Genomic DNA, 15,792 nt, shown 5'->3' on the forward strand with positions numbered 1-15,792 from the left:
CTTGCTATAAACACTGATGTAGAACAGCCGTGTATTGCCTTTCTTTTCGTTGTTACCCCAGTAACCTAGTATGAAATTGTGGCATCAGTCATGAGTGGAGGAGTCGGCCACCCGCCAACAGTTTTGAAATATTAAGTATTTTAAAGAATTTTATTGCTCTGGCTTATGAGCAGCTCTGTCTCTAGTGAAGTCATGATTTCTGGACAAGTTCTACTGCTGCAGTCGACACTTTCGTTCATGCGATCCCTCACCTCTGAGGGCTCCTACCTAAACTTCACCTGAGCTACTACAGTCATGAATGTGTGTCGATCGCTATGTTTAGAAATGTGACGAGTTTGCATGTGTAAGGTTATCTAGCTCAGCAAGTATAATGCTGGTGCTCTTCTTCTTCTTCTTCTTCTTCTGGCTGCTCCCTTTAGGGGTCACCACAGCGGATCATCTGCCTCCATCTTGCCCTATCCACTGCCTCCTCTACTTTCACACCAACCATCTCCATGTCCACATTCACTACATCCATAAACCTTCTCTAAGGTCTACCTCTTCTCCTTCTACCTGGCAGCTCCATCTCCAACATTCTTTGCTCTTAGCCTGATAATGAGTGCTTTTCTCAAGAGACACTGTGTGAGGAGAAATCATCATCATCATCATCATCATCATCATCATCATCATCAGATAGTGTTATTCGTGTTATTATACTTATAACAGTCCTAAAATCTGGTCTTGAGCCAATTTAGATATCACAGAGCTATCTACATCTGCTTCATGGACATTGTTGATAAGAGCAGTAAGTACAGCAGGTCACAATTGAATTACCAAATACATTCACCAAGAAATTCCATGTTTTTGCCAACAGCATATAAGCTGATATCATCGTGAATAATTTCAGGTAATACTGAGGAGCCAATTCCAAAAGAGTCGAATCTTTGACTCCAACACATCAGGGTTGGCCGATGATTCATCGATATGAAATGCTTGGAGTCGACTCGAGTCACAAACACGCTTTCAATACACTTTACCGCACCACTCTGCACCCAAAGTCCGCTCACGGAAAATCACTAGTCTTTCTGATTAAGGTCGCAACGGACAAGGATCAGAAACGGTGGAGGGAATGAAAACTAAAAATTAACAATCCTTTTCATGGAAAATTGTGGAAAAGAGAATGAAATCGGCTTCTTATCCATCAGCTTGGTACGGTTACGTCCTGCCACCTGCCCGCAGCTGCAATCTTAAAGGTGATACACAAAATTAAAAAAAAAAGGAGAACATCTAAAAGCTCTGGAGCGAAAACTTTAAGTCATGTTAACTGTTTAATAATGACTTCTAGAATTATGACCTCAGACATAACCTTCTCACAGCTCTTAAACACCTTCTCAGGGAATTTGGTAAACTAGGTTTAGGTTGGTTTGATCTCCGCTGTAGCCCTTTGTCGTTGACTCTGGCGTTGCCTCGGTTACAGTGGATTCATGCATCACTACTTTCAGGCCTTATAGTTTATAGTTTACTGTTTACTTACAATTTTTAAATTTAAATTAGTTAAAATTCTTAAATTTTATACTTCTTTTGCAGGCAAGTGCAGCCTAAGAATATTGCAATTTTTTGGTTTAATATTCTGTACCAGACACTCGCAGGTCAAATGCCACGCAGCCGACAGCGGTCCAGCAAAGTTAAGCTTTCCTGGTCTTGTTCAGCTGCTGTTGCATTCAAGATTTCTCCTGGGGGATCAATAAAGAACATCTATTGATAATCGATAATATCAGTGATAATAGTAATAATCATTCATTTTATGGCACTTTCAATAACTCAGACATGATCGTTAAGGACACAAACGAAACAAAACAAGGACAGCAACTGATCAGCAGGAAAAAAGACAAGAAAATCCACAGAGGCTTGAACTTGACCTCAGCGCATGTCAGAACACTAATATAACTACACCTCCTTAACAGCAGCTGGTGTAGGGAAGAGCACAGGATTCAAGTCCCGATGTGTCCCAGTGGGCCAACTTCACTTAAAGACACGAAGCCCAGTCTCTGCACTCCTTTCCTCCTGCTTTCCTGCCTCTGCGCACTGAAAAACAGTGCGGCATTGAACATACTCAATTCAGACATGCTCATTTCCACATGAACAAAATATTTTACATCAACACAATTATTGCCAAAGGGAAATGAGCTGAAAGACGAAACCGTGTTGATGTAATATACTTTTTTTCAGGGTAGCAGTGTCTCATTTTGGCGGGTGGTCTTCCTGGAGGTGGAACTGCCGGCTGGGTTTGGTAGACTCCAGCATCAACTCGTACAGCTGCCCGATCTGGTCATCCTGAAAGTCTTGGAGCTTCTGTTCGGACAGGTCAGATCCAAACAAAAGCTTCTTATTTCCTGCTGCCTCCAGCATCTGAGCCTGGAGAGTGTCCTTGTAGTCCTGCAGGAACAGAAGGACAGCAGATCAGATCAGAGTAAGGATGGACATGGTCTTTTTAGAGGGTTTGTGAATTGAACAAACAAAATGCACCTGCCAAACCGCAGTATGACTCCCTACACTCCCAGATTTAATACAGCCCAAGGCTTATTTTACAGTAATTACATGGAAATCAATGCAACCGGACTGGATTACTCTACAGAAGTGAGGAATGGGAATCACAAAAAAAAAAAATAAAAATCTGCAAATCAGACAACATAGTGTCAGAACAATGTACTGACCACCTCAGAGTCCAGGCCTCAACATCCATCTGTTTCTCTGATACTCTGTTACCCTGTTCTTCAGTGGTCAGGACCCTCATGGACCCTCACAGAGCAGGTACTGTTTGGGTGGTGGGTGATTCTCAGCACTGCAGTGACACGTGATTGTGGTGTGTTAGTGTGTTGCGCTGGTACGAGTGGATCAGACAGCAGTGCTGCTGGGGTTTTTATACACTGCGTCCACTCACTGTCCACTCTATTAGACACTCCTACCTTGTCGGTCCACCTTGTAGATGTAGAGTCAGAGACGACAGCTCATCTGCTGCTGCACAGTTTGTGTTGGTCATCCTCTAGTCCTTCATCAGTGGTCACAGGACCCTGCCCACAGGACACTGCCCACAGGACGCTGCTGGCTGGATATTTTTGGTTGGTGGACTATTCTCAGTCCAGCAGAGACACTCAGGTGTTTAAAAACTCCAGCAGCACTGCTGTGCCTGATCCACTCAGACCAGCACAACACACACTAATACACACTAAAGTATCAGAGAAACAGATGGACTACAGTCTGTAACTGTAGAACTAGAGTGTGTGTGTGTGTATATATATATATATATATAAAAATGTATATATGTGTGTGTGTGCGCGTAACATTTTACTGCCAAAATGTATAACCAAGGATGAGCCTAGTATCAGCTGTAAAATCTAGTGAAATGGAGGAAAGTCAGTATCGCTCCGTGCTCCTCTGAGAGTCTCGCTCTCCTCAGCCACCAGATATTCCTGCTGCAGAGAAGCAGCTGTGGTGAAGCTGAGGGGAAACTTCTCTATAAAAATAGTTCAATTTGAATGATTTTGTGTAAACACTTCATTTCAACCGTAACCCTCTGTCCAGCCGCCCTGTGTGCCCACTGAGAACTACCTCCTTGAACTGTGAGGGGTGGCAAACGTTCACGGAGAACAGAAGCCTGTTTGGAAACGATCTCCTGTGTTCGCTGAAATGAAACGCACCGGTGGCCTCGGCGTTAATGATGCGTCTTAAAACTGTAAACGTTATTTAGAAAGTAAACAGGGTCTCCTCTGTTCCAGCTCCATTAACAATTCCAGAGAACGTGCACTTCGAAATGAAGTAGGACGGCTTTTAACTTTAACACTAGCCCACTAGTTCGCTACCACAACTATCGCCGCGTCCCAAACCACAGACCACCTTCATCCGGTAAGTTGGCAAGGTTCCCTTTCAGATGCGCCATCATGTAGAACGTGCTCCAGCGCCAGTTAAGGTCGGCTTTACAAGCAGCACAACTCAGCCTTATTTCTGAGTTTAGCTCCCGCACTTTTAGGGATTTTACGGAATACGGAGGCTGTTACTAAGTGAGCGCAAGAAAGACGTGTAATGACGTCACCAACTAATCGAGGACTAAATTAGTTGCCAACTAATTTGGTGGTCGATTTTAGTCGACCAAGTCGATTAACCGTTGTACCCCACATACAGAAAAGCAGCATCACAATAACAGTGAGATATCGCCAAACTGGCCTCTCCGAGATCAGAGCCCACCTCAAAATAGGAGGCAGTTTATCCAGCGCTCCGGTTTAATGGTGCAGTAGAGCTGCTTTCAGGATGAATTAGAAGAAAGTGTGCTGGACGGTCATCAATTACGGCTGCTCCTCGAGTACCACTGCTGGACACGCACTTGTGCGAACATGTCACGGACGAATTGATTTACCATAAAAGACTCCTGCGGCATTCATTTATTTATTTATTTATTTAATGCTAAAAGATTTCACCGCCTGCCACGAACTGCCGTGGCACGGTGCGGGTCCTGAAGGTCGTGTAGAGATGGTGTAGGGCCGTGGGGTTCACTAAAAGGTATAATGGAGGTCAGAACCCAAGTGACCCACTCCTCTCATGTCTCATGCTGAGCCTGTTCCTTCAATACAGCAATTACTGCCTGCCAGCCCCCACATCTGCGCAGTCCTTTACAGAGCAAAGACATCTGCAGCATGTATTAGAGACCGCAGAACACAGGCAAGGTTGAACTGGGAGAAAACCAAGGTTTGCTTTTTTTCTCCAAACACAGCCTAAAATTGCCAAGGAGTTTTTTTTGTTTGTTTTTAATAATGTAGACTTCGAGAAAAAAAGTCAGAATATTTCAAGAATGTAGTTGTGATATTTTGAGAAAACAAGCCGCAATATTTCGAGGAAAAAAACAGAATTACGACATTAAAGTGGCGTTAATACCAGGAAAGGTCACAATATTGTAGCCAAAGGCTTTGTGAAGTGAAGCAGCGCCTCCTGGTGTTAAATGAGGGGCGCTGAGTTGGTGGAGCTGCACTTTCATATCGATTCCCCCATAAAGAAACACTCAGCCTCCCCGTCTCTCCCGCTCATCAGCACCAGCCTGGTACTGGTATAAGAACCAGCTGAGCAAGAAACAGTGTTTATCTAGAATAAAGAGCCGGGCGGACTCGGAGGAAACCTCGTCTGTGGTGTTGAAGGAGAACCTCAGGCAGGGTGGTCTACACGGCTTCATCTCCCCCGATTCAAAGAGGGCATGAAGTTTCACAGATGGTGAGGATGAAGATCAAAATGATCCACAGAGAGACGGGAGTGAGTGGAGCTCCGGCGCCAGGACAGCAACCGAGACCCCAACACGTTATAGCAGCCCCTCTACAGTTAGACCCTCTACAGTTAGACCCCTTTAACCTCCAAATATTATGACTTTATTCCACTATTAAGAGACTAAGTGATCCGTATTAACCCCACATACACGGAAATTCCTCCTCCTTGTGATTTTCTCACAAGTTTAACCTTCTATCAGGGCTCTCCGACCTTAAATGAAATAATCTTTGATCTATTTAACATTATTTTCTTTAAATATAGATGACAACATTTCTGCACTGCAAAAAATATCCTGTCGAGCGAAATCAAGTCAATAAACCGAATATTTCCCCTGTTGAGATTGTTGGAAGCTTATTTTAAGATGAACTTATTTCTAAACATTTTTACTTGTTTTAAGGAGGTTTTATTAATTACTTATGTCAAAGTACTTGACATAATAAATCGTACTCAATAAATTGACTTAAAACAGGTAATAAATGTCTAAAAATAAGAAACAAGTGCACAACCATCATTTAAGAAATATTACATATATTCATGAATTAAGACAATTTCACTTGATAAGATACTATTTTTTGAAGTGTGTGGAGAGCAGGAATGTTTGTTGGGATCCGTCTGGAAAAAGAAGCAAAATCTGCCTCTTTGAACTAGAGCTGGCCAATATGGCAAAATCTAATACTGGGATACTTCAAAGAATTCTCAATAGGCCACAGTATTTACTGTTACTACATCTGATCAGTTGGAAAAGAGACACAGTAGCACTACATTTTAAAAAATACTGTCAAGAACAGTGAAAACTGCCATTTTTATTCAATATTTGGCACTAAATCCAGTTAAACTGGGCTAATTTTACTGTCTATAATGAAACGGGCAGCTGGTCAGCGCCTACAAGTACTAACGATACTAACGATTTTCTTTATAAAGAACATCTAAGATGTTTGGCTTTTAGCTGTAAACTGTAAGCATATAGTGATGTGTGATCATAAAACACATTTACTGTTAATTTGAGGGAAATTTAAGGGAAAAACCCCAAATATTCACATGTATTTCGTGCAGTTACTGAATGATTTGCCTTAAGACTTGAGTATGCAAATTCAGATGGAAAAACCGAGAACATAAGACGTTTAACACGTCGCTGAATTGGTTCATTAGAGGAATATTAAATATATATTATATATATTTTGTAAATATGAAACTAAAAACCTAGATTAGACTTGCACACCGTCACCCAAATCACATGGCTGTATTATCTATGAAAACAAACACTGAGATACTAGGATCAAATCAGGACATCCTTAAGTTTAAGATTTCCTAAGCAGGTGCAATGATTTCTCCAACACTCTACACTGTAAATGAAGAAATGAAGGTTCTGCTCAGGTACATATTTTGTTCATGAAGGTACAAACAGTGTAGATGTTCCCTCAGAGGTTCTACAGTGGTTCTAAGGTCTGATTGTGGAGCTTAAATCAGGTCCTCCAGGTGAAAAGTTGGTATTTGCTTATTTTCATAACCGAATGTTTTAAAACAGAGCAGTAGAGTAAAAGCCTGGAGGCAAGGCGAGGCGGGGTGTGTGGAGTCAGTCCAGCTTAGAACAGATCATTTCAGTGGATTATGGTTCAGTTATGTTCCCTGACTGAAGGCGCTGAGATGGAGCCTTGAGGGAACCACCCCAGAGGCGAGAGGGGTCGCGCCAGCACCAGTGACAGTCTAGCAGCTTCATTTCTGAGAGTGTAGTGAAATGCCCGAGTCATACTGCCTCCTCATCCCACGCTCAACATGCCAGCCTGGGCTTCTTCCTCAAAACTTTACCAGACAGTCCATCATTCCTACCGATAAATCAAAACCACGCAGGATTTATAGGTAACGTACGATGAGCTCATTCATAAAAATGCATAGAGAATGGAAACCTTGAAAGCGTCCGTCCAGTCATTCATTGAGCATTTTCGAATTTGGATGCAATTCAATTTCAGAAGCAACAAGCCATTTGTCTGAGAGGCTTCCTCCCCTACATAATGTAATTACGCTGAACATTCGCCAAGCAGCTATATTTTAAGAATCGAAGGGATTGTTCAAAGACGGGCTCTTTGGTGGAGTTCATGAACTGAATATAAAGGATCTGCATCCGTAGTGATGTAATCAAACAGCCCATTTTGTTCTTGTCTGGAGTACACTGGCTTTCCCAAGGGCAAAGTACTTAAACAGCTCTTTCAAGTCCACACCCTCCACTGAGCACAAACAACTACACCGAAGGACCATCTACTGAAGAGACTGCGCTGTTTTGGTAACGTTCAACATGGCGTTGGAGATCATTGTTCTCAGGACAGTTCGTCGTTTTCAGTTCTCAGAAAGTCCATCCATCCATCCATCCATCCATTTTCTAAGCTGCTTCTCCGTCAGGGTCGCGGGGGGTGCTGGAGCCTATCCCAGCAGTCTTCGGGCGGAAGGCAGGATACACCCTGGATGGGCCGCCAGTCCATCGCAGGGCAGACAGACAGACACAGACAGTCACTCACACCCAGGGGCAATTTAGCACGTCCAATCGGCCTGACTGCATGTCTTTGGACTGTGGGAGTAAACCGGAGAACCCGGAGGAAACCCACACAGACACGGAGAGAACATGCAAACTCCACACAGAGAGGACCCCGGTCGCCCGGCCGGGGAATCGAACCCAGGCCCTCTTGCTGTGAGGCGACAGCGCCACCCACCACGTCACCGTGCCGCCCGTTCTCAGAAAGTCGTGACACCAAAATGTTACGTTTCTCTGTTTACTAGTTTTTCTCAGAGAACTTCAGAAGCAGCTTCTTCGCTCAGGTAATGAAAGACCACAGCGAAAGGGTACGAGAGGTTTTCCCTCTACACCCACACAGTTTCCTGAGAAGCAGGTTTAGACCAATCCTTAACCAGCTGTGCACGCTGGACAGTCTGAATACTCAGTACTTTGCAAGAGTCCAAGGCCCTTCAGCACATGGTTTAAAACCATTTACCTTGGCAGTAAATTTGTTTTTGCCTGTACAGTCACAATATCTCATTAGAACAGATGCAAATAAGAATAAGTTGGTAAATAATTATGGTAAAGTTATGCTTCATCAGACCCACTGCATTTAACCCATGTGTGCAGTGAAACACCACATACACACTAGGGGGCAGTGGGCACACTTGCCCAGAGCAATGGGCAGCCCTATCCACAGCGCCCGGGAAGTGGTTGGGGGTTAGGTGTCTTGCTCAAGAGCACTTCAGTCACATACCGACAGCTCAGGGGATCTAACCAGTGAGCTTCCGGTCACAAGGCTGGTTCCCTGACCTCCAGCCAAACATAGAATAGAAAATGTGCCATTAACATTGGCACTGGCCACTTATATATATATATATAAATAAATAAAATGAGCCATTTAATTCCAAACTGCTGCATATGTACATCCAATTGTAACAAGACGACATTTGAAGAGAACAGCTGACATTCAGTTCAATGTTCTGACAAAATGTGCATTTTTATTTCTCTAATAAAAGGTGGTGTTAATCAATCATAATACAGGATTTGTGTTTCTTGTATGGGTAAAGGCCACTCCCCAAAACATAGATCATGAAAAAAGGCATGACCGTGCCATTTTATGCGCTTTGGAATGAAATACTTTGATTACAATTAGAAAAGCAAATATTTGGCACTTTCAAACTGAAGCTCACTCCTTGCCACACACCTCTCACTAAACCTGCTCATAAACACCGGTGTCACTTTAAAACCTATACATCCTTCACAGATTAATATATTCATATTAAACAAGGGATAAAGTGTTTTTCTTATAGTCCCTCCTGTCTCTTTATTTTGCGTATGTTTAATATATTTATAAAATAAGGCGAAACATACTTAATATATTTCACCTTATTAACGCATGGGAACAAGATCATAATGCGTGGCCATGACTTAGTAAGCCGTGGAAACGAGATCACGGCTTACTAAGTCATGGCCACGCATCAGGATCTCGTTCCCACACTTTCCTAAGTCGCCGCCACGTGATTTTATTTGTGAACAGCTGTTCAAGTACTTTACTGGTCAATGACTGGTCAACTAGTTTACTGGTCAACTACTGGCTGGTGTGTTTGAGTTCCTCTCTAAATGAGCTAAAATTGTCACAACTGGAAGTCACTCCCAGAAGTCTCTAGTGTTTGTTGGTTGTTTTGTCCATAACAAAAAACTGTTCAGTGATTTGTCTTAATAAAATAAACAGAATTATGGTTTAGGGTCACAGCTCTGACTGAATCAGGGCAACAGAATGATCGATAAATATATGACTGCTTAGTGTGGAATACGGTTGGTCCTCCACCAGGATTTTCTGAAGAACCGTCGGAGCTCCAGGTCTTCGCTGCAGTCGCTCAGAGTCCATTTAGAGCGCCCAATCAGCTAATGCTCCTTTCGACTGTCTGAAGCCGTAATGTAGTCAGTCACCCTGCTCCATTTCACATGACCCCACCCAAACGTCTGCATTAGTGGCCAACCAGCCGATCCTGCCTTTCTCCTTACCTCTCTTCCTCCTCGCTTCTCTATTCTGACCATCTCTCTCTCTCTCTCGTTCCTTTTCCCTCCCAAGGGAAAGCTTGTCCGTTGCAATGTGGCCGATTTATTAGGCGAGGAGAAGTCCCGTGGGCCCTCTGCAGTAACTGGATTAGAGCGAACACTCAGTGCTCCTAATCACATTTCAAGACTCGCTCTGCGTCTGTTGCTGGCTCCACCGCCCTTCCGTACTCTTTTCTCTTTTCCTTTTTTTTTTTGTTTGGAGTGCTTTGGAAGCTGAGATGGAGTGGTGATTCACCCACTTCTTAATGAACGAATAGGAGGGGTCCTGAGTGGCCACTGCGCCAGGCCCTCACTAGAATTATTCTCAGCAGTGATTCTCTTCCAGTGACCACCTACAGAGGTTCGCAGCTCTGGGCTGCATGCCAGTGCCGAGGTACTTTCAGACCCATTATTAAATTAAAAAAACAAATGAATAAATAAATAATGTGGGTAGGGGTCTTTTAGAAGTATGTTGCCTTGAGGCAACATTATGTGAAAAAAAGAAATGATAGAGGGCCGTACTCCCTGACGGGGTGGGATCTGGCTTGTGACGGGCTAAATCCATCCCACTGTCACAAATGTTGCTTCTAGGCAACAAACATATTTCAGCAAATTCTCATATTGAAATTGATACTGAGTTTTAAAAAAAAAGTGTCCACTGAGAGATGGTATGACCAAGCATGTACCTTTAACTGACTTAGACTTTCCTTTATTGTTAACCCTTTCATTGTTAAATCTGCACAATGTTATTGTAAAATGAGGAAAATGAGTTTGTTGCCCTGAGGCAACATTGTGCAATAGAAGGTTAAGATATTATTTAAAAAAAGCTAAATTCTTATGTACTGTGCCTACAGTATCTCTGAAAATCCAACTAGAGTGAGAATGAAACTGCTGTGCCATCCTTGAACAATGCCTGTGCTGTCTAGCCCTGAACAATGACTGTCTCGCAGATTGTCACAAGTGGCTATTTATGCGCCCAACTGTGAAACTAATGGATGAAATTGAGTGGAAAACTGAAAAGTTCCTCCCCTGCTGTCTCTTCCCCATTTCTAGCGACAGAAACCATAATGGCCAAAAGGTCCATGGCTTTTCTTTTAATCAAACACCCTAATTAAAGTAATTAAGAACAGGTGGGCAATTTCTATCTTCTGCCCCTTACACTGCAATGCCAAGGTCGTTGGGTATTACTGGACCATTCAGAAAGCCAGCCCACAACAGCTGATTCGGTCACTGACTGGCCGATTTCCTTGGCTGAAAGATGCACGCACAAGTGCCGCCTGAGAATAAAAGGCTGACACTATGATATTAAACGTCACCCTTATACCCTGTCAAGACTACCAATGGCTGTGTTTACATGCAAAGATTACTGCCAATCAGATTACAGATTAAGACGGAGGTGTTTATTCTCACTCTGCTCAACAATCTGATGGAAAAATCTCCGTTTACATGCTCACAACAAGTGATCAGATCCCAGACTACACACATGTATAGAGAACCACTTAGTGCAGACGTTACCATGACAACCAGCATCACGTGAGTCCAGTCAGAGTGAGATGAGCAGCAGTGAGCAGTGATTGTGTTTTTAACTGCTTTAAAATGACGTCAGACTCAGGAAAACGTCCTTCACACGTCCTTATTAAAGAAGGCCGAGAGGAAGACGTCGTGCTCTGAGACGCATAAGCTGGACGTCCGTCCCACCGCCGTCTTTTAAAGATCAGAGCATGAACTTCGTCTCCTCTGCAGACCAGTTTCTGCTCCGCCGTGTTGAACGGTATAAACTCTCACTGTGACGCGACGCACAGGCAGAACGGACTGAAACTTTCCGATAGGGAATGTAATCGGATACAGGAGTTTACACGGATATTATTCTTCTATTTAACTGGTTATTTACAGGATTATCCACCTCGATCAATCGGATAGAAACTGTATTCCGAATGGCCCATAGTGCGGGTACTAGACTGGCCTGCCTGCAGTCCAGACCGTCTCCCATTGAAAATGTGTGGCACATTATGAAGCTCAAAATACGACAGCGGAGACCCCCGGACTGCTGAGCAGCTGAAGCTGGACATCAAGCAGGAATGGGAAAGAATTCCACCTACAAAGCTTCAACAATCAGTGTCCTCAGTTCCCAAACGCTTACTGAGTGTTAAAGGAAAGGTGATGTAACTCAGTGGGAAACACGCCCCTGTCCCAACTTCTCTGGAACGTGCTGCAGGCATCAAATTCAAAATGAGTGAATATTTGAAAAAAACAATAAAGTTTATCCGTTTGAACATTAAATATCTCGTCTTTGTAGTGGATTCAGTTGAATATCGGTTAAAAAGGATTTGCAAATCATCGTATTGTGTTTTTATTTATGTTTTACACAACGTCCCAACTTCATTGGAATTGGGGTTGTATATAGAACCATTACCTTGACTAAAGAACCCTCGAAGCACCGTCTTTTTCAGGAGTTTAAGGCTTATTCTTCAGTAACTACAGTACTAACTGGCCAAGTTCGGGCTCACCGACGGGCCCTGGCCATTTAAGGTGGTTAACACCCAGTACAGGTGTACAGTCATGTCCCATAAACACTAGCATGACGAATGTCGTAGCAGTCCAGCAAAACTAGGCTTGCCTAATCTCACATACATGCACGGTGATGGATTCAATGCAGTCCATAACTAGTTCTCGCATGGCTGGGTTGCATTTTCTGCCTGATTTTTTCTTCAGAAAGTCCAACATAAGATTGCTTTTATCCAGCGTCAGATTTTGCAAACACAGTGGTGCTGAGATGAGATAAAACCTGTTCCGGTTGGATTTGGTCGTCAACATGAACATCATGAATGTAAATCTTTATGTACTTTGAATTTAAATCGCTGCTCATGTCACATATTGTGATGTCCAGACTTTCTCCAAGTTTCTGTGGTACCTTTGAGGCTGAAGACCGGCTTCCTCAAATTGCGCAGCAGTTAAACTGCGGTGCCTGTCGGCCCCAGAACATAACGTCTGCACCTTTTAAGGCGAAATGAGAATTAATATAAGCAAACCGGCAAATAAAGAACTGCAGCCTCATACCTCCTTGTTCATGCAAGTAATAACCAAAGAACGCAGCAAGTGCATCAGTGCTTCTGTTGAAAGGGTCATCATCTTGTGGTGCATGGCGCCACCGTGTGGCTGGACGCTGCTTGAAAGCTAGAATATTGAATGTTCGTCACTTAAATGATCCCTTCTGCATGGGAAAGGGTCAACGAGTGTGCATTTCATCTGAAATTAGACCGGTTGTGTGTTCGGTGTTTGGGTGGAGACGCATCGTCGTCTCAGCCTTACCTCCCATTCCTTCATGAAGAGCTTGACCTCTTCTGGGGACGCAGATTTGTGCCTGCGAAACTCATCCTTCACGTACTGATCACCAAGGGCTCTCAGGTCAATGGGCATAAAGCGATGCAGCATCAGAATTCTCTTATAGAGCGACCGGACCCGCGATATATGGGCTGAACTGGCCATCGCACTGGAAGAAATATCCTCCCACGTTACCTGCGGCTGTAGAAGTCTAGCAATGACCTGTTAAGACATGAACAAATTAAAAAGGTTAAAACGAGCAAAAGTTGAGAAGTTCTGACAGCTTCAAGCACTCTTATGGTTTTTTACAATACATGATGGGTCATAATGTTTATTTTTTCTGACATCTGTTATGTACAGTGGTGTGAAAAAGTGTTTGCCCCCTTCCTCATTTCCTGTTTTTTTGCATGTTTGTCACACTGAAGTGTTTCGGAACATCAAACCAATTTAAACAATAGTCAAGGACAACACAAGTAAACACAAAATGCAATTTGTAAATGAAGGTGTTTATTATTAAAGGAGAAAAAAATCCAAACCATCATGGCCCTGTGTGAAAAAGTGATTGCCCCCCTCGTTAAAACATACTATAACTGTGGTTTTTAACACCTGAGTTCAATTTCTCCAGCCACACCCAGGCCTGATTATTGCCACACCTGTTCTCAATCAAGACATCACTTAAATAGGAGCTGCCTGACACAGTAAAGTCCACCAAAAGATCCTTAAAAGCTACACATCATGCCGAGATCCAAAGAAATTCAGGAACAATTGAGAAAGAAAGTAATTGAGATCTATCAGTCTGGAAAAGGTTATAAAGCCATTTCCAAAGCTTTGGGAATCCAGCGAACCACAGTGAGAGCCATTATCCACAAATGGCGAAGACATGGAACAGTGGTGAACCTTCCCAGGAGTGGCCGGCCACCCAAAATTACCCCAAGAGCGCAGCGACGACTCATCCAAGAGGTCGCAAAAGACCCCACAACAACGTCCAAAGAACTGCAGGCCTCACTTGCCTCAGTTAAGGTCAGCGTTCATGCCTCCACCATCAGAAAAAGACTGGGCAAAAATGGCCTGCATGGCAGAGTTCCAAGAAGAAAACCACTGCTGAGCAAAAAGAACATTAAAGCTCGTCTCAATTTTTCCAAAACACATCTTGATGATCCCCAACACTTTTGGGAAAACATTCTGTGGACCGATGAGACAAAAGTGGAACTCTTTGGAAGGTGTGTGTCCCATTACATCTGGCGTAAAAGGAACACTGCATTTCAGAAAAAGAACATTATACCAACAGTAAAATATGGTGGTGGTAGTGTGATGGTCTGGGGCTGTTTTGCTGCATCAGGACCTGGAAGACTTGCTGTGATAAATGGATCTATGAATTCTGCTGTCTACCAAAAGATCCTGAAGGAGAATGTCCGACCATCTGTTCGTGAACTCAAGCTGAAACGAACTTGGGTTCTGCAGCAGGACAATGATCCTAAACACACCAGCCAGTCCACCACTGAATGGCTGAAGAAAAACAAAATGAAGACTTTGGAGTGGCCTAGCCAAAGTCCTGACCTGAATCCTATTGAGATGTTGTGGTATGACCTTAAAAAGGCCGTTCATGCTCGAAAACCCTCTATTGTAACTGAATTAGAACAATTCTGCAAAGATGAGTGGCCAAAATTCCTCCAGAACGCTGTAAAAGACTCATTGCAAGTTATCGCAAACGCTTGGTTGCAGTTGTTGCTGCTAAAGGTGGCCCAACCAGTTATTAGGTTTAGGGGGCAATCACTTTTTCACACAGGGCCATGATGGTTTGGATTTTTTTTCTCCTTTAATAATAAACACCTTCATTTACAAATTGCATTTTGTGTTTACTTGTGTTGTCCTTGACTATTGTTTAAATTGGTTTGATGTTCCGAAACACTTCAGTGTGACAAACATGCAAAAAAAACAGGAAATGAGGAAGGGGGCAAACACTTTTTCACACCACTGTATAACACAAAATAAGGGCATATTTCCACAATACTACCAAAAGCTTTGAGCTCAATTAGTTGTATTCAACGTTTAACACACTTTTCTGGCCTAAATCCAGTTTAAAAAGGACTAATTATGCCCCGTTTTTAATATATTGCCCAGCTCTACTTGATGTACAACGTAAACAAGCCGAAGTGTATTATAACCGAGTTATAACCGAGTTATAACTGTTATATAGCTAGCTAGCTGGTAGCAACAGAACAAGTTAGCTTAGCAACAGCTTACAGAGCCCTTTATGAGCACTCAGCTTTTTAAAAAACACCGTCATAGTCAAGCACAGCTCCTTAAAACCCGCGTTATCGATAAAAATATAATCTGGCTCCTTGTAAAACGCGACATATTGCAGACTAGGGCTTTGATTATAACGTTAATTCGTGTCCTTGCTCACCGCTTACCAGCCATTTCCCTCCCCACCCGTATTCCGTAAACTCCCGCCCCCCTTGCGCTAGGATAGGCCAGTAACGTCCAACCTCCTGCACGGTGATTGGCTAGTTCGTACACACTCAGGCAGGCAGCCAATTGGAAAGTGAGGACTTAAAACGAGTGACGCGTCATCGTGTTCCGCGGTTGCTGTGGCAACGCGGGCACCTTCGCAACCGTCTGATTCGATGGAGCGGGTT

General features: G+C 43.3%; 1 protein-coding gene across 3 annotated transcripts; it reads right to left on the bottom strand.

Moving 5' to 3' along the window:
- Positions 1 to 1,294: 1,294 nt before the first annotated feature.
- Positions 1,295 to 15,592, bottom strand: sdhaf3 (succinate dehydrogenase complex assembly factor 3). 3 transcript variants are annotated; one of them, XM_037535235.1, is made up of 3 exons: positions 13,142 to 13,318; positions 2,199 to 2,415; positions 1,295 to 2,064 (listed from the first exon to the last, which is right to left on the bottom strand). In XM_037535235.1, the coding sequence occupies exons 1-2, from the start codon at positions 13,316 to 13,318 to the stop codon at positions 2,221 to 2,223; spliced, it is 372 nt and encodes a 123-aa protein (XP_037391132.1). In that variant the 3' UTR covers positions 1,295 to 2,064; positions 2,199 to 2,220. The 3 variants fall into 3 exon arrangements, with proteins under 3 accessions (XP_037391132.1, XP_017578816.1, XP_017578815.1); XM_017723327.2 differs by lacking the exon at positions 1,295 to 2,064 and adding an exon at positions 15,561 to 15,592 and having other exon boundaries at positions 2,221 to 2,415; positions 13,142 to 13,375; XM_017723326.2 differs by lacking the exon at positions 1,295 to 2,064 and adding an exon at positions 15,568 to 15,590 and having other exon boundaries at positions 2,221 to 2,415; positions 13,142 to 13,375.
- Positions 15,593 to 15,792: the final 200 nt, after the last annotated feature.

The sequence above is a fragment of the Pygocentrus nattereri genome, chromosome 27 (genome assembly GCF_015220715.1).
Source record: "Pygocentrus nattereri isolate fPygNat1 chromosome 27, fPygNat1.pri, whole genome shotgun sequence".
Lineage (NCBI taxonomy): Eukaryota > Metazoa > Chordata > Actinopteri > Characiformes > Serrasalmidae > Pygocentrus > Pygocentrus nattereri.

Excerpts from the sequence above, each read along its gene's own strand:
- sdhaf3 (XM_037535235.1), bottom strand. The coding sequence starts at position 13,318 with ATGGCCAGTTCAGCCCATATATCGCGGGTCCGGTCGCTCTATAAGAGA. Across the intron at positions 2,416-13,141 it reads TCTTCATGAAGGAATGGGAG|GACTACAAGGACACTCTCCA; the intron begins GTAAGGCTGAGA and ends CTGTTCCTGCAG.